General features: G+C 36.8%; 1 protein-coding gene across 1 annotated transcript; it reads left to right on the top strand.

Moving 5' to 3' along the window:
• The first annotated feature begins 832 nt into the window (after nucleotides 1-832).
• LOC148847780 (uncharacterized) lies at nucleotides 833-15,395 on the top strand. Its single transcript, XM_088950312.1, has 4 exons — nucleotides 833-1,264; nucleotides 7,967-8,089; nucleotides 14,889-15,008; nucleotides 15,077-15,395. Exons 1-4 carry the CDS (start codon nucleotides 1,228-1,230, stop codon nucleotides 15,139-15,141), a joined length of 345 nt encoding a protein of 114 aa, XP_088806438.1. The 5' UTR covers nucleotides 833-1,227; the 3' UTR covers nucleotides 15,142-15,395.
• Nucleotides 15,396-25,372: the final 9,977 nt, after the last annotated feature.

Genomic DNA, 25,372 nt, shown 5'->3' with positions numbered 1-25,372 from the left:
ACATATTACTTTATTATACACGTATTTTAAAGAAAATATGAATAAAAGACTTAAAACCTAATCATTTGCTTTAAAAATTAAAGAACTTGCCATCTATCTACTATATTTTAATATATTAAAAGTTAAAAATATATTATATATAATATTTATATGATACATAATATATATATATATATATATATGTATGTATATGCATACATACCCGTTCTTAAAAATATGTATGTATATTAAATGGGAGGTTGAACCACATCATCATGGTTCAACCTCCCATTTAATCCCGTTCTTACCCATGAACCTCGTTCTTCTCCCATTCTATACCCGTCCCGTTTTCTTAAACATTGGTTCCTCATGTCGGGCCGGGACATGCAGTGAGGTCGGTGTGAGGAGAGCTGGCAGATCCGGACTCCCGATTTGACACTTCTTTCTCCGATTTTTGTTTTTAATTGGACGTGGTAAAAAGTAAAAACCAGGAAAAAGTATCGTCGGGTACCGCTTCTTTTCAAAAGCAGCAAACGCTCCTTCTGACGGTGGATATAAAACGGCAAAACCATGTGGGGCGTGACTGGTTTCGTATCAGAAGTTTTTTCGCCGTCGGTCTTCATTGTACGCCAAAAAGACCAGCGAGTGACTCGGCGAGAGCTTTCTACCTGGGTTAATGATTCAATCTACTTCATTTCATTGAGTCAATCGTGTACGCACTACGTTTTTATCAGTGATGGGATAGTTTACACACCGAAAAGTATGACCTTTTATTTCTGCCAATGAATAATAAACACGTAGTAGATACCGATGATAGCGCGCGTATTGAATCGCTAACTCGCGCGAGAAACGTACACAAAAATGAAAAATCAAGCACCCCCTCTTGTGACAGCTTTCTTTCTCTACTCTTCCTTCCTCTCTTATTTTTCACTCTGGTCGTTCTTTTCTTTTCTTTTCCTTCTAAATTCTAATCTATTCCTTCTAATCTCTCTCTCTCTCTCATCTATTCTCTTTTTATTATTATTATTTGCCAGTTTTTTGTCTTTTGACCTCTGGAGCCTTGATTCGTCCTTGATTTCCTCCTCTGAACTTCTGGAATTCATACCGGAACTTTCGCCGGATTCGTCACACTGATATGTGACGGCGGAGTGAGCTTGCAGTACAAGCTTCATTCGACTTGTGTTGATGAAGCTTCTTTGAGCTTTTTTCTGCTTTGTTTCTGTTGATCTGGTTGTTTGGTGAGACGCGATGGGTTGTGCTGGATCCTCGCAGAGCAAAGGAGGCGGTGAGTTCACCTCCATGCAAGTTATCATCGTTTCACACGTTTAGCTTTTCTTTGATTTCATTTGTTTATTGTAGTCGATTCAATTCTTGAGTCTCTTCTCAGGTTCGAGATCGTATTTCTTGTAATTATATTTCTTTGAGATGCGATTAGATGAATTGTTATTTCTACTGGTACAATGCGAGTGATGATGATTTGCTATGAAATGGAAGCAAAAAAAAACAAGGGAAAAGGCTCTGCAACTACCGCTTGTTTTGTGTAGTTTCACCTGTCTTGAGTAATTCATGTACCTGTATTAACTGTATGCTCTTAAGAATGAGCCAATTTCATGTTTTCGTTCTGCTTGGTGCGGAAAATTTCTTTACTGTTATATCTAATCTTGAGTTTCTTTGGAATTCCACGGTTCCACCTTATCGGGTATTTTTGTTAGTGTTGTGCGAATGGTAAGCCTTCCTTGATAAATGCCTGCCCTTTGATTTTGGCCTTTAAAGGACTAATTCTGATTGATTACTACATGCGATCTGCATCTGCTACCTGTTTGGACTTTGTCATTGTAATTCAAATATTTATAGGGGAAGATTATACGGTTGAACGTAGGTAAATTGTTTTAAATCTATGCTATCTTAGTAAGAGACCCACCTAACTACTTTCTTGTTTGTGCCATCGTGATTCATGGTGCTCACTGCTCAAGTTATTTTTTGCTTTTTCTAGTTTTAAGTTTTAACTTTTTCATAATTGTCTAAACTAGCACAAGCTGGTTGCTAAATATAGAAGAGGTCAATTATGAACTCAGAATTATATTCAGTGATTTAAATGGCATGCCTCAGGCGCGCCTAGGCGCACAGGCGAGGCGCATTTCAGGGTATGCGCCTCACCTAGGGCCTAGGCACAGTCCTTTCAAAAGGCGTAGGCCTGGTGCACCTGGTGCACCTTGCACCTCAGCCCAGGCGTGCGCCTTTTGAAAATTTGGCGCTTTTTTGCTTTTTTTTTTAACATAACGGCTGGGCTGGGGGCGCAACCGAAGCTCCAAGAACCCCCAATTTGGTAATGTTGTTCATTCATTCGTCCTAATAAAATGTCTTCTTAGAAATCAATTAAAACTATAAAATCATTATTTTTTGTGTAAAAACTAAGAATTTAAGACCTAACGTGGACTTGTTTGGACTTGCCTCGAGGGGCGTGGCACAAAGCCGGCTTGTAGAATCAGGAATGTAATATGTTTTACATTACATTAGCTATGTGAAGTACTGCAATTGGGTGAAAAAAGAGATTAGAGGTTCTACATGCTTGAAAATGTTTTATATAAATTCTCATTTGAATATGCTTTACATCTTATGTTTATATATTTTAATTTTAGACAATAGGTTTTTCAAAACATTATTTTAAAATTTTAGTTTATATTTTTATTAATATTATGTTTAATATTTTTTTGAATTTTTTGGCTTTTTTTTTGAATTTTCTGACCTTTTTTCATTTTTTAGCATTTCTTTTTTTATTTTTGCGCCTTGCTTCGAAAAGGCACATGCCTCGCCTTGTGCCTTGTGCCTAGTGCTTTTAAAACACTGGTTATATTAGGCACAAGCTTGCATGTGCACTCCCTAATTGAGGTAAAATATGCCAGAAAACCAAATGAGAAAGGAAAACCCTGCTATCAGACTATTTCATGCATGTCGGAATATGTTTTTTTAGGTTACTTTGATTTCAAAAATAATATACTTTGCTTATTGCATATGTAACCGATGAGGTTTTTAATACCTTATAAGGAGTTGGTTATCTCTATTTAAAACTTAATTTTTGTAACCATAGTGCTGATTTAATTTTTTATGATTTTTTTCCTATTGTCAAAAACATTCCTTTTGTAACAATTATGCTGACACTCCAGAATCAATCCATCTGACAGATAAATTTCTCTGATGTTTCTGGAATCATTAAATTTCATAGGAATATGAACACATTCAATATGGTGCTTTTGGTATATCTGTGTAAGAATCTCATAAGCTTTGCATAGATCTTGAGGCCTTTTCCTCCCTTCTTCCAGCAGCCATGCTAAGGACACCCTCTCTCTCTCTCTCTCTCTCTCTCTCTCTCTCTCTCTCTCTCTCTCTCTCTCTCTCTCATTCATATGATATTTATATAAATGGGATCGCGTTTCGATTTCATAGTGTTCTATGCATTCTCCATCCCAGGGTTCTTAGTGCCATTCCTATCATCATAGCTGTCATCATTAGCCTGTGGTGTTGCATTCTATTTGTATCTTGTTTTAGCAATATCTCATGATTAGACAATACTCGGTAGTTAAAATTATATAATTTTCAAAATGGCCCCATATATATGTTATGTTAATCAGATCATTACACAGGTAGTAATGCTGAGATACTTGCAGATATGCAACTTACCTATTAACCAGAAATTTTCTTTGGGTAATCACTTTTCTTGTCTAGAGGCTCACATGCATTTTTAGGTGCTTTTGTGCACCTTGTAGCACTCTGTCAGGTTAAGATATTTTAAGTTGACAAACTTTTGGTGGACAAGTAGCAAACTGTGGCTGGATTTGTTTGCATGTTGCATTTGGTTCAGTTTGGTTTTCGACTTTCCATCGTCTTCATCCTATTCATAAATGTGCACCCGGTGGATAAGTAGCAAAATTGGGGTGAAAATGTTTGCATGCTGAGTATGATATGGTTGGGTGTTAGTGAATTCCCTCATCTTCATCTTATTCATGTATGTGCACCCAGTTGCATGTAGGGAAAAATGTTTAGAAGGAAAAGACCCACAATCACTGCTTTTTACTTTGTGTTTATGGTCATGATATTAAAGAGTTGTTTCCTTTCTTCCCTTTTCCCTTGAAAAAAGTCATCATTGTGTCAGATGAATTCTGCATATGCATTTAAGAGTATCTTAGTTCCTTGATACCACATTCTTTTACTGATTCTGTACAAATATTTCATGAAGTTTTTTTTTTTTTGATAAATAAGAAGAGCTTTATTGATTATAAACAAGAAAGATGTACAGATTTTACATGCAGTTCAAAGAAAGCATAGAGTGTACTATCTCTCCCTAGTGTTACTTCTACAACTGAGCTCAAAAAAACTCATCTCTAGTTACCCCTTGTTTGGATAATGCATCAGTCATACTATTGACATTTTGTCTATTATATCAGTAGTTATTCTTTCCCCCTGCCCTTTCAACTTGTACTGCCCTAATCTTCTTTTTGCATAAAAAAAAAATCAAGAAGTTGTAGTGTTAACTACTTTTTTTTTTTAATTATTATTGTGGCATTTGTTTTTTACTCTTTTCTTCAATTTGTACTAGCTCTTCTGTTTTATTGGTTTAAGGGTTTGTGCATTGCTGTCTGTGTTTTTCATATAATTTTCTCTCTCTGGGATTATTTTTTTATTTATTCCACTTTAATCATATTTTACTTGAAAATGGGTGCATCAGATATGCTTGTGCATAATTGATGCATAAACATTGTAGTGCTGAGATAGATTTGGTTTTAGAAACTATTTATCTGTTATAGTTTTGTCCAAAATCTGGACATTGCTATTTTTGACATTTCTTGCGGTCAGAAAAGGTTAAAGTTAAGCAACATTGTTTTTTTTTTCGAATTTGTGTTTTTTTTGCACATAGAAATACTATATGCACGTGTTATTTCTTTTTTTATTATTATTGATAGTTTGATACCATTGTTATAGAAAGGTTTAAGAACTAAGTTTATATCTTACAGTAATATCAAAGGTGGCCTTACAACTGTTTTATAGAATTTTTTTATTAATCTTTTTTATATAATTTTCCTTTTAGCCAAAGTTGTATTCGCCTATCACATAAGACATTAAGACTGTGCCCATCCATTAATGAGTTAAATGATGAGTTCTCTGTAAGTTCTGTCTATTTATTCTTATATTTCTTTCTGCTGTGTCCTTAGCAGTTTTCTTGTCTACAGTTTTGGAAGTAACTAAGTATATTTTTCCCACCCACACCATGTATTTTATTGACACATTCTGATCAGATTGGTTGTTTCTGTCTATAATAAACTTCTGTTGCAAAATGTACAATCTGCTACTTGTGTTAGTGAGAAACATAATGTATATGATTCTTCTGTAGATCTTTTAGATTCTCCAATTCATTCTTTTTCAATTTTCTACCATTAAAGGCCTCGTCTTGTCCTTGAATGTGGAAAACCATTTATTTATTTGGTCTGAGGAGAGGTGACAAATTCATCGATAGACAGAAATTATTTAGGCAATACATGAGGGGATGCACTGTCATATTTACAAAAGGAGTCTCTTTATATACCCTCATGATTCTCTCAAGAAAAAAATACAAAGGCGTGGAGCTTCTGCTGTACAGAAAATATTCCCCATACCCAATCTTCCCAAGCCATCAGCAATGGAGTTGATCCCTCTATGGCAGTTTTGCATGGACATGGACATGGGCACAAGAATCAGAATACGATGCATGTCTGGGTGTCTGACTACCTATAAAGAAGGTCCAGAACTTTATCTTTGTTACTTAATGATGGTGTCTATAGAAATGGCATTCTTTGGGTATATTAGCCATTCATTCATGTCAAATAAGCAAGTAGACAAAGGAAAAATGTCATATCAAAATGTCAATTAAGATTCCATGGAGTGTCAGAATCCAATGCTTGTCTGACATGGACACTTCAGTCACTTAGGAGATCCATGCAACACTATGGAATTAACCAAATCTCTCTACAGTACTAGGGAAGTCATTCTCAGCCTTCTTATGGATGTTGGTGTTTCATTTCTGTACTCTCTCTCTCTCTCTCATGCTTATTTTGGAACTACCCCCATGCCAAGGTTTTTTCTTAACATGAATGAAACTTCTTAAGGAAACTTTAGAGACCATTTCTCTAGGAGAAAACTTGTTCCTTTTCTACTCAATTTGTATCAGTAGATTCCCCCTACCCACAAACATGATCCCTCTTTTCTCTCAGGGAACAAGGCTTGATGAATGTAGCGTCAGATATAAAAGGAAACTTAACATGTTAGCTCTATACTTTTTACCATTACTCTAGATAGGTTGTGTGATGCTAAACCCAATCAGTTTCCTGAGTAGTGGAGTTCAATGTAAACACACTTGCATGGTGAGATTTGTTAATGATGGGTTCACTATAAGGTGTTTTTGTGAATTTTGCCCGGTTTAAGTTTTTCTCGTAATGCAGGCCCATGTCTTTAAAGGGCAGAAGCTGCCTTTGATTTGCAATAAAGGCATTATTAATTTCATTGGAAAGAATGATGATACACAACAGCATTGTACCCATAGGCCAGTTTTCTGTTTCCAATCACCTACAAATGCTAGAGGTCTTTAAATGGCTGCTGTCATTGGTGTTTGGTTCCAATGATGATGCTCTAAGGTGCACTCAATGGGAAGAATTTGGTGACACAAGGTGGAGGGTGCAATTACCTTAGTGCATTTTAGATGTTAAAATTATCAGGTTGGGAAGCATGAGAACACGGGTTAGAGTCTGAGAGTGACCACTTTGTGCAAAAAATATGCCAAATGTTAGGACTGTATCCAGTCTACCCCTCCCAAGTCTCCAGATAGCTAGGACCAACATTGGGTAATGGCCTAGATTTTTTTGGAAAGAAAGATGGAAGGGAATGAAAGGGTTTGCTGATTTTGTTGAGAAATCAGAGGTTGTGGATTCCCCTATACTGGGAACCAAGTACACATGGTCTAATAACCAAGAAAAGCCTGCTCTAGTCAAACTGGACAGGTTACTTTGAACACCAGAATGGTCAGGTGGTGTGGAATCCTAGGTTGAGAGGGAACTAGAATGATTAGGAAGTGGTGGAGATGAATGGACCATTAGCGATGGTCCATAAGGAGAGGCTTGCTTGAACCATCGTGATAGAAGAATCTGGATATGGGATCATTCTGAAGTCTTCACCTTGTGATCTTTCTACAAGAGCCTAAGTGGTGAAGCCCACTAGAACTTCCCTAGTGTCAAAACTTGGACACCTCATATCCTATTCAAGGTAGCATTCCTGATTTGGTCAGCCATGCTAGGGAAGTGCTTAATGAAGGTGGATGGAATTAGGAGAGGTTTGGTGTTAGACTCAATAGTGTGTTTTATGTGTTCAGGCAGCTGTAGCAGATTATCGTTTTATTCACTGTAATTTGTATTGCAGCTTAGACTCTACAGGTCAAATTTCTAGCTGTTTTGGGGTGAAAAGGATGTTGGTCTCTCAGTCTGGAAGCCCTACTTCACAGCCAGAATCTGCAAGGATTAAGTGGAAGAAGAAAGGTTATTTCATATTTGGCATTTATACCAGCAGTTGTCCTATGGAATATTTGGAGGGAGAGGAATGCCTGCATTTTTGAAAATAAACCTACCTCAGAGGTCATTGTTAAGCAAGCAGTGAGCACCTTGTACTCTTGGATGTCTGCTCATAAAGCTTTTCATGGAGTATTTTACAATATTTTGTTTTAATTATGACAATTTGTTTATAGGTTGAAATGGCTAACTGGTCATAGAGTTGTACATGTCCCAATGTATAGAAATGCACACGCGCGCACACACGTACACTCTCTCTCCCTCACATCTTATGTCAGATTAATCTTTACAGTAATACAACTAGAATGACCTTTTTTGATAGATTTAAATTGCTGCTTGTTAGATACAGTAACTGGTACCAATAAAAAAAATACAGTAATTGGTCAGTTTTAATGTTATAGAGAGTACGAAAAAGATCCGAAAGCCAAAGCCTTGGAAGCATTCTCAGCCACTAACAAGGACACAGCTTAGACAGATGCGAGAGGAGTTCTGGGATACTGCTCCTCACTATGGTGGCCAGAAAGGTATTTTTTTCTTTGCAACATAACCATTAAAAATTTGCTAACGACAATTGCAAGTAGAATTCGATGCATTTTGGAATTTTGTTAGGAAAAGTAAAAGTTGTATAATGCATCTAATATCGGATTTTAAAATTATTACAATAGCTTATGAATCTATATATAAGATTGTAACATGCTGTTCTTCCCATATTGTGTGAATGTCCTCCTCTCTTTATTTTTCTATTGTCTTTTTAATCATCATAGTGATGGTGTTAAATCTCTTATGAGTTATCATGAATTTTGTAATGAAACTGGTATTTGTAAAAATATATGTTGTTGAAATTGAAGGCAATACATTTACATAAATGAATGAAAGAAATCAAGTGGCTAACAAGAATTATGGCTTAGAGAATACAATGGGTGAGGAGGATTGCCAATGCTTTCACTGATACTCTCATTAAGCAAGGGGTGAATATGGATTAATTGTATTGGGCAAGGTTGTAATTGTTTTTTCCCTGTTTATGATGGGATGGGTTGCATCTTGCACTTCTCTTAGGGATGGGTGCTTATACTGATTATACCTGTAATTCTGCTCTCTGATTAATATAAATTTCATTTATTTATTGTTGAGTTTTGGGCTGATATAACATGCTTTTTTATTTACATAGCATAGTTAGTGAGTTATTGGGCCTTAGGCCCATTAGTTTATGTTTTAAGTTAAGAGTGTTTTTAAGTTCTCACAAGTAGCCGACTTACTAAGGGCATACTTGTCTTTGTACTCTCTTTTATTTATGAGTATATAATCTAATGAAAGGGGCGGCCAGACCTAATTCTGATTTTCTCCCATTCTCTTTTATCTCTCCTCTCTCTTCCTCAGTTGAAACCTTTTCTTCTTTCTTTTACAGCTTTTATATCAAAACAGATTGTCCAAGCTTTTCTACTTTATAAACAAATTGAAGGCAATAGATTGTTCTTGTGCCAATTCATTAAGCTGAAAAGAAGGGCATACCGTCAACCATAAAAAGAGTAGAAGGTGCTAATAAGTTAAAATGAACTGAGATATGATTAGCTGAATGCCATAGCTGTTCAGCAGACTATAGAACCAATGATAAAGCCCCACACCAGTCATAAAATACATGGAGCCCACAACCATTCAGCCTCTTATTGTTGGTCCCATGTATTTTTTTGACTGGTATGGGGGTTATCCTTGGTTCCATAGCTTGCTACACAGCCATTGCATTTGGCTAATCCAAGTTCAACAGAACTTGTGTTTCCCTTTTTTTACTTCCCTTTTGATGATTAGATGAATGCAATAGCTATTCAGCAGGCTATGGAACCAATGATAAAGCCCCACACCAGTCATAAAACACATGGGACCCACAGCCATTCAGCCTCCTACTGTGGGTCTCATGTATTTTTTTGACTAGTGTGGGGTTTACCGTTGGTTCCATAGCCTGATACATAGCCATTGCATTCAGATAATCCGAATTCAACTGAACTTGTGTTTCCCTTTTCTATTTCCTTGTTAGGTGTTCATGTGCACTAATATTCTTAGGTTGTTGTAGATTATTATACATGTATGTGTTTTCTCGTCTTTATAACTGTATGTTTCCAACAATTATTGCCTTGACAAATTTGTTAGTACAAAGAAACTGTTCTTTATATCTTGCTTATCAAAAAATAAAAATGTTCTTTCTAGCTTCAGTGATACTTAAGAACTACTGAATATAGGTTTCTGGGTTCTCAATTAGTTTATGCACCCAAGTACCCAACAACCAGAGAATATAATCGAATGAACTTCTGAGAAAAGAAAATGTGTAAAGAAGAAGTTGATCACTTCATATTAGATAAAGTAGTTGAAGAAAATGGATTTGGAACAAGTAGTTGAAGAAGAGGTTCAGGTTAGTAAAATAATGGGTTTTTGATTTCCGGGTGGGGAAGAATCCATTGGAGAAGGGTGGGATGGATTGAATTGGTGGAGTCCTAAGTGTTTAGAGGGAGGTATCTGGAAATGGTTTGGTCCAAGTAGGGAGAGGAAATGGTTCAGGTCAGTTAAATCATTTGATAATTGCATTTCAAGGCATACTTGCTCTGAGCAACTGGTAGATGATCTTGATCGAGGTGGAGTTGGGAGTAGCATGTTCATTCCAGTTTGTCTCTCATGGGTATACTCAGTTGTACATGGATATGAACACAGAAATCAGAATCCAGCACGTATCCATTCAGGATTCTGACTCGGCAAGATGAAGAAGCAAGAACTCGCATACACATTTATAGAACAGTATAAACTATTGAAAAGATCCATATTTTTGTCTGAATTTTAACATTATAAACCTATAAAAAGGTGTTAACCGATAGTAATTGTCACTTAACATTTTATAGTAAATATGATATTCATTGCGTAAATTTTCTGTATTCATGCTGAATTATAGGAGAAAAAGAAAAAATGTCATAGTTTTCTGATGCGTCCAACAGACACTTCATCCATTCAGGAGAGTCCATGCAACATTGGGTAGACTGTAATTCCTGTAGTTTTTTATTACTGATTTCGTATTTTGCTGGTTAGCTTTTGTGGAGACCTCAATGTGGGTCTTGCTTCCCTTTGCTTTTTTTTTTTTTTTATGCTGGTGGGTGGATGAGGGTTATGGCATTTGTACCTCTTATTTTCCTATCTTAGTTAAGCTTCTCTATTACGGATTTAGAAAAAAAGCAATAGAAGAAGCAAATACTTGGCCTTGACTGACCAGCTTCTGAAAACGATACTGTTCGTTGTCATCTAAAGGGGCCTTTTTTTATCAGAAAAGGTAACTTTCATTAAAGGAAAATTAAAACTGAGATACAGGAGTCAACCCTTATTAGAAGAGATTGATCTAATAAACACCAACCATTACAGTATTGCCCAGTAAAGTCTCTCCCTTACAGTCCCTTGTTTAGCTAAAGCATCAGCAAAACCATTTGCTGACCTCCTTGCCTACTTGAAACAAACACCCATCTCCCTTGTTATGCTAAGTATTTCCCTCATCAGCTGTCTATATTGCCAAATTCCCAGCTGTCCTGATTGCATCCACCCAATTACCAACTTGGAGTCCCCCTATATCTCAATTTTCTGTAGCTCCAATTGTTTGGCCAGTTTTACACCTTGATGAAGTTGTATTTGCCACAGTACTCCAGTTTCTATAAATGCCTTAAGTTGAGAAATCCTTAAAAAGATCACAAGATTTCAACCAATGGATAACCTTGGTGGTTATTCCTTCCACAACCCCTTCCTTGGATTTACAACTATCTTTGAAGATCCTATTGTTCCTTTCCTCCCACACTGACCACAATACAGCAGCTCTAGTGGCTCTCCACATAACCCTTCCACGGACCTTTGGTTGCCTGTAAAATGATGGATCAAAGAGTCTCACCACACTTGCGGGGGGGAGTCCACCTGCAGCCAAAGGGAGAAGAGAACCAGGACCAAATAAAGAACACAAAGGGACATGAGGTTTAGTATGTGTGAAATTGTTTCACCAGAACCCAAGCAGAGACTACAAACATGGGGGGGAGAGGTACATATTTAGCCTCATTTTCTGCAATAAATCCAAGATATTGATTTTTTGCAGCACCACTTCCCAACAAAAGGCCTGAATTTTTTGAGGTATAGGGCTACACCACACCTCCTTTGAAGCAAAATTCATTGCAAAGTTAGAAGTCTGGAGCAAAATGTTATAGAAAGAAGAGCAATTGAAAAATCCAGAAGGGGAAGGTTTCCAAATTCTGCCATCCCCACTAGACTGATCTAGAAAGACTTCCCCTAACTGAGTGATCAGATCATCAACCATCTCCATTTCATAATCCCTTAGACCTCTTCTCAAGCCCAAATTCCAAGAGTTATCAATAAACACTGAAGAGATTACTTTCCTTTTGTTTTCAAACAATGAATAAACGGAAGGGAATCTATCTCTAAGGGAGTTTTCACCAATCCAAACATCTTCCCAAAACAAGACTTTATTCCCTGCATCTAAAGGGGCCATTACCTATTGTTGCTTCCTTCATTCCAGTTGTCTGAGGTCTTGGAAGGGGTGGACTGGTTATAAACCTATTCTTTAGCCTTTTTTTTCTTTTTGCTTTTTGCACACAGTGGCATCTCTAAGAATTAAACTTGTGTTTCTTGTGCTTGCTAGACTGAGATTTCACCATTGAACCAAGCAATGGCCTCTTGTTTGTGTGTCAACTAAAGATGAGAAATATTATGTCCTGCCTTGTAATGCAGAAAATTATGACCTCCTTTAGGTGTCATTTTGAGTATGAGTTGGGACATCTCAAAGAGTGAAATGCAGGCCCCTTTATGGAGAGATGCCACAGTCAGAAAATGCAATATTTTAAATCTAAGAGCAAAAGTTTTGGACATAATTTTGTAAATTCTTCCAGGACAGTAATTGGTCAAATGCCTTGAAGTTTTTTTTTTTTTTTTTGGAAGAAGGTAAAGTATAATATCATTAATATAAACAAAAAACATGTACACCAAGGAACTGTATATAGGGGTTTACAGTGTTTTAAAAGCCCAAGGGGCATTTGGTGCCCGAGGCGCAAGGTTTGTGCCTTTTCGAGTTAAGACACAGAAATGCAAAAAAAAATAATAATATTAATATTTTTAAAAAATTAAAATTATAATAAAAGATATTTTTAAAAGACAATTAAAATTATAAAATATTTGTTTTTTCAGGGATTAAAAATTGCTGATTTTCAAAAGTCACACTGGGTACATGCCTTTTGAAAGTGCTGTGCCTGGGGACTAGGCGAGTCACATACATTAAAATGTGCCTTGCCTGGTGCACACCTTTTAAATCACTGCATACCCTTCCTCACCAAATTATCTAGTTAAAATTCTGTTCAAATAGAGTCCACAGGAAAAAAAAAGGCTTCCTTTGTGGGCACATTCTTACACCAAACAATATTAACTAGGATGGATTGTTCCTCCAATATGGAGATGTAGTTGTAAAAGATTTGTCTGAGAATTCTTTAGATTTCTCCCACTCCCAAGTTCTTCTATCCTCTCTTCCGATATCCACTTGAGTACCATACAGTTAATGCAACAATTCTACCAGTGACTGTACTTCCCAGTCATTCAAATTTCTTCTAAAATGAGGAGTCCATATTCACTTCCATTCTGCACCTGCATATAATCTGCCACATAAGCCTCTTTGTCTGTTGCTAACTCAAACAAAGCAGGATAAAAATTCTTCAAATCTCTGTTTTTGCACCAGCTGTCCTTCCAAAATTTCACCCCGAGTCTATCCTCAACCTTGAACCTTATTCCCTTGAATAAAAGGTCGTCAGCTTTCCCAGTGCCATTCCAAACAGAACACCAATAGGATTGATTTGGCTTCCCTAGTTCCCAACCAGAATTTCTGTAACCATATTTAGCCGCTACCATCCTCCTCCAAAGACTGACTTGATTATCTCCAAATCTCCAAAACCACTTTCCCAACATGGCTATATTGACCTCCTTCACTCTTCACACATGCAAACCCCCTTGATGCTTAGGTTTGTATATCTTTTTCCAACTAACCAGGTTAAATTTTTTCTTCTTGTCCCTCCACCCTCTCCACAGAAAACCCTCTCATCTTCTCTATGATATTTGCCATTCCAATAGGAATTGAGTACAATAAAGTTGTATTTGGTTTGAATGAAAAAGTAGGGAAAGGAAAGGAAAGGTAGGGAAACCTTTACAAACCTTGTATGGGTTTCCTTACCTTTCCTTTCCTTTCCCTATATTTTCCTTCAAACCAAACATAGGCTAAAAGTAAATACATAGGAAGGGAAGATGGCACACTTCTCATACCTTTAGGCTTCCAAGCCCTTTTTTTCTTTGTAATGAGAGCTATTGGCACGGTTTGCAATTTTTATATCGATGGCCATTTTGCTATGCAGAGATAGGGAAATTTTGGGGATATTTCACTAAGATATTTGAAAAGTTTAAAGAGATCAACAATTTTTTTAAGAACCATGAAATTAGCTAATAGACCTTCAAGGAATCGTTAAAGTATAATTGCACATTTGAGGCTCAAAAAACCATAGTGAACAAGTGTACATATCAAACAAGATAATATTGAGAGACTTAAATTGGTATTTTTCTGTGTCTCCCTTTGTCTCTTGGCCATCTCTTCTTTATGTATGTCATTTACTCACCATTAGACCTGTTCACTGGCTGGACCAGGCAGGACTTTACATCTATATTAACAGAACATGTTCAGACCCAATTTTGGTCCTCATATAAAGCCCAAAGCTTGGGCCCGAGCCCGAAGCCTGGCCTGGAAATTGGGCAAGAAGATTATTTTTTTTTATTTACTCAACAACAAAACTGAGTTATTTATATTAAATGACCTCAAACCCCAAAAAAACTCCTCACTGTTTTTTATGTACTAAAAAGATCTCACCGTGGCTTGAGAAAAGAGAAGAACGGACTGGGCTGTTTTGAGAAATCCTGAGCCTGGCTTGAGAAAAGTCAGTCCCAGTGTTTTGGGCCCGAGCCCAACCCAGTGGGCTCAAAACCATATCCAAGCCTGACAAAGAATGGGTTGGGCTGGATCATCAGGCTACCTGGCCCATGAACACGTTCTAGTTACCATTTTGACTTGTCTTTTTTGTTAGTATGCATTTTGGTCAGATTGAGAATCCCCTTTTGTAGTTGTCTTTTTCTTATAGTGACTTAGCAAGTGAAGCATATAAGAATAGTAAGCCAATCATCTTTGTATGATAGTCTAATGTTTCATATCTTCAATGTATAGTTTATCAATGATCTAAATAGATTGAAGATTGATTATTTTCATTGTTTCAGAGATATGGGATGCGCTTCGAGCAGCTGCAGAAGCTGATTTGACCCTTGCACAAGCAATTGTGGACAGCGCAGGTGTCATCGTTACAAGTGCTGACTTGACAACCTGCTACGATGAAAGAGGTACTTAATGGTAGTTGAACATCGCCTGGAACTCCTGTGAATTTTCTCTTACATAATTCCCATTGCAGGTGCTAAGTATGAACTTCCCAAGTATGTTTTGACTGAGCCCACCAATTTGATTCGTGACAGTTGACAACAGAGGGTAGACGAATCCATGCTTCAGTCAAACTAATTGTAAATCATGTAAATTACTTAATTCTCTTTTCATTATCTTTGAAGGAGTTTGGCGAGCTTATGATGGTAAATTGGCATTTAGGTTACTTCCTCAAAGCACATATGGAAGTTACTGCAATTTACCTCAATGAACAGGGGAACACATCTATTGATTTTTCTTTAGTGTGACTCAGTTTTTCAATGAATATATGGCGCATCTTTTCTTCAGTTTAATCAAATTTGTGCCGTCTGTTTGACTTGGTTTTTCATGAAATATTTTGAGTGGATTTCCTTCGAGTGACTAATGCTAGGGTGCCTTTACAACAGAAGAAACACTCATGGACGAATGCCCAAGATTTCGTGCGTAAATGGGTGGACGTAGAGTTAAGATATTTGTTTGCTGTATCCATATCGGAGACATTGATTGGATTCAGAAGATTACTAGTGGTAGACATTGAGTTAAGATATTTGTTTGCTGGCTAGCCTGGCTTCGGTTTCTGACCTTGATGTCATTTTGGTTTCATTAACCGAGGACGAAAGTAATATAATTCCACCACTAATAATTTTCTGGATCCAACCACTCTATCTGGGCTGTGCCTATCGCTTGTAAGTTTCTCATTGTGGATTCAGTACGTCGATAAAAGGGTGGCGGTTTCCATTGTCGTTTATCAGAACAACATTTTGTACCAATTTTATCTTAAAAATCAGGACAAGATGATTTTTTTTTAACTTTATGACAGCCAGGCACCATTAGGTGTTACTTTTAGCCAAACAGGAAAAAAAATGCCTTAACATTAGGGGTTTCCTCCAATGGATGGATTTCACACAACCCTTTTTTGTTTTGGGATAAACAGTTTAATCAAACAAAATTTCAAGCTCTGTGGGGGGAAACGTCTATCTGATGTTGAGTTAGTGCCGGTTTTCTGGTAAACAGATATGGAACATCACCATCAATATTTGTTTAATGCATCCTAGTAAATCAAACACGAAAAGCTTTGACAAACTGGATCTATGTCTTGCTTTCAAAGGTTTAGTAGGCTCTCTCATTAGGCAGTCTGAAAACCAGTGTGCCCATGTAGCAGTAAAAATTTTTTCCCCTCATTGCTCTTCTCATCCTTGCCTCTATTGATGATTCTTTTAAACCTTTACATTTACTTGAAGTGGAAAGACAGCCAGCCAGCCACCTTAAATTTTGTTAACCATTGTCAAAAGTAGGAAGAAAACTTGGTACAGGAGGCGGCCACCTTAAGGCTGTGTTTAGTTTGAAGGAAAAAATAGGGAAAGGTAGGGAAACTTGTACAAAAGGAAATTAAAATTAATACAGGAGAAAACTTAGCTCTCCTTGCCCCGAACCTAAACAAGAAAATACACTCCCTTTCCAAGTTAAACTCGCCCCATACAAGGCTAAGAATGAATTCTCTACTGATAATTTGGTACAAGCGATTCAACCAGGTTGAGTCATGTATCGGTTTCTGGCATTAGGGTTCATGGTTGGAGTGCTCCTGTTAGTTTGACATTCCTACATTGCCGATAGGTATGGTCACACATCATATATTCAGAACGTAATGAAGAGTATCGGCCTACAGCTCAGGGCAGATTGGGCTAAGTTGAGGTCAACCCAAGCCCAACCTGAGGCATGGGTATTTTAAACCCTAATCTGAGCCCAATTAGCATCCTAGAAAGTGTAGCCCTGACATAACCAGATTTTTATAATCAGATTGGGTTGGATGGGGTTAGTCTGATAAATGCATGCATGACAAAACAACTCAATATAGGGGTTGGGCTGGGGTTGCCCGAGGCCTCAGGTCTAACCCCACCAGTAAGTTGAGTCGGTTGGGCCTCAGTTGACTAATCATGTTTCCTTGCAAACTATGAGGTTCATAATAGTTTTATAATTATGGATCTGGTAAAACGTCATTGGGTTTGCATGGTAATTTGCTGTTATCCTTGAATCACTCAAAGATTCTATTTCTTTACAATGAATTTTTCATTTGCAGTGGTGTAAATGTATAGTACAAATGGACTGAATGAAAACTCTTCTCTCTCTCTCTCTCTCTCTCTCTCTCTCTCTCTGCTTCAGGCTTTGTTTTAATTGTTTATGATGAGAAAAGCAAAGTAACAAACTGATATGGTGCCTAGTTTATATGAAAGAGTACGAGGAAGGATGTTCCTTTAATATGGTCATTTTGACGTGAGTTACCTGCATTACTTAATAAAGATTATTTTGTATTTGTTTGTACTATCCAATAAATTAATGGTTCATGTGTATAAATAATGTATTGATTTATGTATCTGAATATTAATTTAAAATTTTTCATAGTTTTTGGGTTTTAATTTATAATAATTTTTCGTAATGTTTAGGGTGTCTTATTGAATTCTTAGTAAACTGAGAGTTAAGACATTGATCGATGCATTGAATGGTGGTCTCAGATCCAGACCTTTTTCGGACTTAGATTAGGTCTAGTCTTATCCAAAATTGAGCCCAACCGAATCTATAGTCTAAAGGTCCAGCCCAAAGTGGATCCACCCTCCCCTCAGCCCAATGAAGTTGCTCTTCGTCCTGTACTATAGTTTTTGCCTTGTATTGTTTACATCTACATTTTGCACAAATGGGTAATCTTGAACCAAATGGTAGTTCGGTAACTGACCTGAACCGTCCGCATTAAGATCATTCCGAACCCGAATTGATACATCCAGCGGTTGAAAAGCTACTGGAGTAGGTAGAGTCACGTGCACTCGATGCAGTTGGATGAATATTAGGATCACGTCTTCGTTGGAAACAATTGGTGGATGTGAGTCGCAGCCAACTTTACCACATGGATCATGAGAAGTGAGAACGATGGTGTTGGATCATGGGAAACCATTTAATTTGGTGGGTGGGTACCTCACGGGATAACAAAAGCTCGTTGGTAGTTGATATTGGGCTTATGAAAAAGCCCATAATTTGGTCGGAAGAGAAGGACGTTTGGTCAAAAGGGTAATGATGTGTGGGTCAACCAAAAGAGCCACTCTGATTTTGGAATCTGATGCTGCCGGCTACATCGAAGGTGCCGGAATTTATTATTAGACAAAGATGTCAGGGTTCTTGGAAACTGGGCGTGTCAGGGTCCTGCTGGAACTGGACTTGGTGTAACGGGCCGGGACCATTTCCAGAAAACCGAGTCAGGGGAGCTGTCGTTCCAACGGTCATCTATCTATTCTATTGTTTTCAAGTTCCAACGGTCAAGAGAGAGAGACAGAACAGGCATAAAGTAATACGGGCCATGAACAAATTAAGCCACAACACTGAAAAAAAGCTTCATAACTTTTGATTTTTAATTGAGACCTTTGTTCTGTGGAGGACTCTGATGATGATTTCTTTCCGTTAATTTATTGCTTATTTTTTATATTACATCCTGTGGCATTAAAAGGGGAATCAGGGGTGGGGACAGAATAGGAGTAAAAAAAGAGATCGGCTTCCATCCGGGCAAGTCCTCGCCTACACCGTTCCAAAGCTGAACTTATAAAAATAGAAACGATACTGGTCTTCAGACTTGAATGTAATTGAAACATGCACTTTTAATTACTTTCAAATGCCTTTTTTTTAATACATAGTTATGTTGTCACCGCTGAAGGCACCTGGCTTAAATGGTCTGAATGCTCTGTTTCACCAGAATGGATAGAATGCCAATGAAAATGACTTTTGCTAGTTTAAATGTGCCATGTTCATTGATCCTTTCTCTTATCTCCTCAATCAATAATACATTTAGGCGCCGCCGCTATGTTGGGGTGAGAAAGTTGGTCAATGGGAAAGTTTATATTCTTTTGCAAATACATGTGGGGCTCGTTGAAAATATAGATTCGTTCGGGTAACTATTTTGGCTATTTACCTTAGAAAATATTATCTACTTTAGAGATGGGTAAGTTAATTTCTCATTGTGGGATGGTTTTGTTTAATCAAAAATATCACTATTAATAATTAAGAAAATAAAAAAAAATAATCAAGAAAAGAACTTACCTATAATGAACAATGCAGATCTCCAACCATCGCTCTTGGATCTGCTAACCCGGCGACCTTTATAATCCACAATCCCTTCTATGTCCTCCTCCTCCCAACAGCGGAGATTCACTTGCGGAAGCATCACACACCCCCATTCTTCCCAAGCCTCTCTCTCTCTCTCTCTCCCTTCTACGCAGTTGCCCAATGATTTTCGGCCCATTGGCTTGTTTAACATCACATAACAAAATGTTGGATTTTAATCTCATTAGAGATTAAATCCAATGGGTTTGATTGGTCAATTACATGAAAAATTATACATGCACACTTGTTTTAAAAAACAATTTTTCTCTTACTAAAACCAGTTTTGAACTTGTCCCACATTGGAAAGTTACAAGTTTTGTTTTGAGTTTTTTAATAGGAGCTGGTTTACACTCCTTAGAAATAGAAGAGGAGAGTATGGAGGTTTGCTTCCGTGCAGTGCACACACACACTGTGTGCAGCAGCGCAATGAGGCGCTTTAGAGGCACACTTTGCTTGCACTTTGCGCACGGCTTTGGCCTTTTGGTGCGATGCTGACCGTTGATGTGATCAACAGCCATGATTCGATCGGGTGTGATCAAGAGGCACAATTCAAAGTTAATAATCATTAACTGTTAACAACCTTTTAAACAATCATGATGTTTGAAATTGTGACTATTCAAGGTGTCTTTCTCTGAACCAGTACCTACATTTTTTTCATAACTCTTCAAAAACTATTTAAGGAGTATGAATCAGGCTTTTCACACACAATATTTTCGACAAATCACTCTCTCTCTCTCTCAATCCAGTCTGCTACAATTTCACAGAAGGTTTCTTCGAAGATTCTTTAACTTTGTTGGTTGTAAATTCTTGCCCAAGGCTTTGTTATATCTTGGGAACGGATTTGCCTGTAACTAGACCTGTTCATGGGCTGGGTCGAGCCGGGCTCGGGTCGGGCTTTTAGTGTTCATTAACAGAAAAATAATAGGCCCGAGCCCGAGCCCGAAGCCCAACCTAATAAAAGAAAATAAAAAATTTCCCTATTCAAATAGACATTATCTATTTTAATTCAAAAGTTTTTTTTCCCTATTTAAATGAACAATGGGCCTACAAGTGAATCAACAACCTTCTCAAATCAAAAAATTTATTCAAATGGACATCACAAAGGGTTTTTACTTAGGTTTAACTATAGGTCGAGTCGGGCCGGGCTATTTTGGCAAAGCCCGAGCCTGGCTCGAATTTTATGCGGGTCGGGCTTTTTGGCCCAAGGTTAAGCCCACGGGCCAAAAAGCCTGTTCAAGCCCGTTCAGGGGTCGGGCAGGGCCGGGCTGGTCCGTTGGGCCACTCGGCCTATGAACAGGTCTACCTGTAACCCAACAGCAAACTTAGTGAAACTGAGTGGGGGAAAATAACGTCCTAAAGACAGTGTCTTCAGACGCGCCTCAGAGCTTCTCCTCTAAGTTTCAGTGACCCCACTTCCCAATACAAAATTTTTGCCAAGATGATAGCTAGCAAATTGAATCCTATGCCACACAAAATCATTTCTCCTCATGTAGTGGTGGCTTCGGATTTGGTACATTCTTTGAATAAATACACTTCAAGTATGTGTTATTTTTTATTGGATTTTTTTATCCAAACCATATGATATGGAGGAGTTGAATGGTTTCTTAAACCCTCTAAACCAACTAATAGTAGCCTCCAATAAAGGTTGTCCCCCTTGTCCTACATGCTTATAATGTATATATTTGGAGTTGCCCTCTACAATGCTTATGAAAACCATCACAAATGGTGATTTGGGTTTTAAATTTGAGCGATTTCATCAGCATTCGCTTTTTATAGATGATTTATTAATTTTTGGTGAAGCAAGTATGATTAGGATAGATTACTTAAGGCTCAGTACAAATACAAATATATAGAGTGCAAAATCTTACATTTATTTTGTATGTATTTTGTGCTGTACAAATGTGTATTTATACTCCTTCCCAACTAAGCCCAAAGACCGTTCTTGAGTTATTCTATAGTTGGTCAGATTAGTTGCTGAACTATGGAAAAGTCCTCTATCTTTTTCAGCAATAACAGGTCTCCCCGTTTGAATAAAAAGGTGATACCTAGTCTTCTTAATACTACAAAAAAAAAAAAAAAAAAAAGCCTCGCTCAATGCCGGGAAATCCATACTTGTGTCATTGCCTCTTTACCAAATGCCTTCTTATGCAATGTTCCTTCTTCTATATGTAAAGAATTAAATGCTATTTGTAGTAGGGACTTTTAGTGGGGTAAGACATTGGGTCATAAGTCTATTATTTTAAAGAAGTAGAACACTTTCTTACTTCCATTAGGAAAGGGAGCGTTTGGATTTCGTTTACACAGTTTGTGTAAACAGGGCATTGTTAATGAAATGAACATGGAGGTTTCTCACGGAGAAGGATTATGAGTTGTGGATACAAATATTGAAAAACAAATATCTCAAGGAATTCAAACTTTTGGCATCAAAAGAGTAAGAACACTGACTCCCAGTTGTGGACTAACTTACTAGCTTACTGTGAGAATCCCTTAAAGTTAAAGGGGTGCAGATGACTCATTTCCAAGGGATGGTATGTTTATATCTTTAATGACCCTTGATTAGTTAAGCATTTCTTAGAGAAGAGAAGCCAATGGGTTTGATCATAAGAGAGCATATGGGCCATTTCATTGACCATTGTGGGCAGAGCCTTAATCACCAAGTGCTCATCCTCATAAGCATTTTTAGAAGGGTTGCTAGCTTTTTTCCAAACCAATGGCGATGGGTGATGGATCCAATATGTGTACATAGTGATGCAATTAAAACCCATTATCGATCTGCTTTCTTCAGACTTAGACCCTCCCCAGAGACTCCATGTGACAATTCATGAATGCAGAACTCTCCTTTCTGGTTTCATTTCCCCAATTCTCCTATATACATCACATTCTTGTGACATTCTTGTAACAGACTTCCTATAATTGCTCCATGTCCGTTACCTGATTTAATACTTCACACTTCCTAAGGTTTTGGTCTTTGAAAAGATGAATGAATTTGCCTTGGGTATCCAAAAAATAAAAAGGAGTGGGGACAAAACAGAGAGGCTCATTGACCATATCACAGGCACCCTATATATGACTCTATGGGTTTGACCTCATGCCTCTTATTTTTGTGTGATGTTGCCTTGGGTTTTGGAGGTTGCATTTGGAAAAAAATAGAAATCAGGTGTTTTACATCAATTGGGTTTTATTTTGAAAATTTGATGAACAATGAAGGGTAAATTTGATATTTCATTTTTTTCCTTTAGTGTTTATCGGCGTGTCAATTGTTAGAAAACTTAAGGGTATTTTAAGACAATACGTATCAATTTTGTGAACAATTGGGATAGTTTAAGAGATTTATCCTAATTTTTAATTTTTTAATTTTTATCAATAAAATAATAAATTTTAATGTTAATTCTAGCACAAGTCCGACAATTCTCCTTCTCAACTCTTTTTTTATTATTTAAATATTAAACTTTTAATATTTTTATCAATAAAATAATATTTTTTTATTTTTTAAATATTTAAAATAATATTTTTTAATTATTTGAAAAATGAAATTGTTGTATATACATTGATGCCTTTTTTTTTCAATTTATTTATCATATAAAATGTAAAAATTAAACATTTATTATTGATTGTATAGATCTCCCATAAAATGCATATGAGATGCATAGAATCAAAAAGTGTGGTGTACAGAGTACCACCATGGGTGTGGACAGATCTGTGTTCTGCACAGTCTATCCACATTTCAAAAAAATTGTAGACTCTGGTGTGGTATGGATTTATCCCTGCCACAGGGTGTGGTGTGGACCAGTCCACACCCACCAATTTCTCATCTCATCCACACTGCAGAACAGATGACTCTAAGCTATTTATGCATTTTATTTGGAATTTTCTAATATCTTTTACACAATTATTTTTCCAAATCGTACCGTATACAATTAATAATCAATGCCACGAAAATTGTAATATTATTATAAATCACAATAAAATGTTGAATTGAAATGAATTGTTAATTATAACTTTTTTTACTAAATTTCAAAAAAATTAAGATACTTGTACTAAAGACTTCGGCCATAGTCTCTTTTTAAACTATATGTGATGGAAATTAAACCCAACATAGTTTTATCCAAGTAAATCTTATTAAGTAAAAAATATATATATTGAAAAGTCAAAAGAGTCATGACTCATGAATCAAATCCTGAGATTCAAGCATATGATTTGAATTAAAAACTTTTGAGTTCATAATTCAAATTGCAAATATTATTGTAAACGTAGGATTTTGACAAATGTATAGAAAAGACAGAGATATGATCATAATTCAAGCTGATTTTTGGCCCAATTATTGCATAAAGGGGTCCATCCAAATATTCTAAATATGAAACACATGGCCTGTCAAGGGGCTCTCATATGGTTTGAGAGCATCCACAGAGCCAAAGTTTTTACCTTCTATAGCACAGGCTCTATTGATAAACTACAAACAAAAACAAAAGGATTTAAGGCATTCTGATGGTTCATTTAATTTGTTGCTTCCTAGTAATGTAAGGTGGGGAACCATACTAATCACTTACTTCCCACTTGGTTTCTAGTATCATACAACCACTGGGATTTGAGTCCTGTAATTGTGCCTGAACCCATCAAAGTACCTAATGAACCAGCCCTTCTATTCCAGAATCTAGACCTGAAAAAGGAGCACCTCCCATTAGCTTTTTGGACTTGGGTTCATTCTTTGTGCTTCATCTACTTTTGGGTGGTGTGGTCCACTCATTGTGACCATGATTCTAACAGTTTGTAAGCTTGTCACAAGCATTACCTGAGCATTGGGTCCCTGGTTTGAAGGGCCACTAATTATTTCTAATATCTTGGGCATATTTTGTCTTTTTTTCCTCCATCTCATCTGTCCTTACAAAATTTTCCAATTACTTGTCTCCCACTCAATAATTTTGACTTCAGATCTCCCTGTCCTTGATGGAGTTGATGAAATGCATGTTTACAACTCATCCACCAAGTTGAAATTGGAGTCTACAAATCTGCTTGCTTAAATCAAGGGGCGTTTAGAACTTAGAAGTCTGGTTTGATTTGTGAGAGGTTGAATTGATTTGAGACCAACCAAGGGTGGGTTAATTGGATTTTGATTGATATGCCATTCTTAAAAACCAGGATTAACCAACAGGTAGATGTTTTAAAATCCGATTCAGAATCAGAATCGCTTTGGCCACTGGTTTTTTAAAGAGTGGTTAGACCGTCATGTTTGAATGAATGATTTGTTTTGATTTAAAAAAAAAAATCACAAACTATTATTCAGATCGACGATTCAACTGCTTGGGTTAATAGGTTATTGATTAAGTCAACGGCTTTTACCCAAAAACAATTTTAGAGTGAAACAGAATCAGTTACCTAGACCGTATCCGGATCAACTGGCCCGGTCCGGTTTTCAAAACCATGAGAGTTACTACATTAATTTTGTTTCACCGTTACTTTTTATTTAATGCCATATCCATTCTTAAATTATAGGTATTTTGCTAATTTCTTATTAAGTTATTTAAAAAACAAGAAAATGATCAATTTAGTCAACAATCTATCCAAAAAGTGAACCCTTCACCTGTCTAATCCGTTCAACTGATAATTGGATTCTTTCGTTTTTTTATTTTTTGAAATCTTTATAATAATATCACATGTTGATCCATTGACTGAGACGATTTAACCACAGACTCCTAACCCCACTATTCTTTTTATCAAAAAAAAAAAAAACCACTATCATATATCAAAAAAATTTTGGGCCTTCCATAAAACCCTTCTAGGGTTGCCTTTGTTCTGATACAAAGAGCCTGAAAAAATAATGTTTGCCACAGAAGGGGTCAAAAATAAAACAGAAGAATCCTTTCAAATATACTAGCTAAAATATTTCAATGATTTTTTTTTTTTTTTGAGTTTCTTTTCTACCACAACAAACAGTGCCGTATACATCAAAACAAATGGAATCCAAAGTAAATGATCTCATTTTAGGTGATTCCCAGACTCCAGAGGCCCCCAATGGTCAACAACAGTTGGTGCCCATTTGGTAGGGTCTTTAGGCAACGGCTTCTGACTTTACAAGGTGGGCCCTGAATGAAATGCCTAGAAATTTCGTTCTATAACAAGAATCCGAAAATCCAAAAAATGCTTTAATTGAGCT

Source organism: Nelumbo lutea, chromosome 6 (genome assembly GCF_056320005.1).
Source record: "Nelumbo lutea isolate HS-2025 chromosome 6, American lotus-T2T, whole genome shotgun sequence".
NCBI lineage: Eukaryota > Viridiplantae > Streptophyta > Magnoliopsida > Proteales > Nelumbonaceae > Nelumbo > Nelumbo lutea.
The sequence above is the reverse complement of the archived record's forward strand: the minus strand, read 5'-3'. Positions and strand labels throughout refer to the sequence as shown.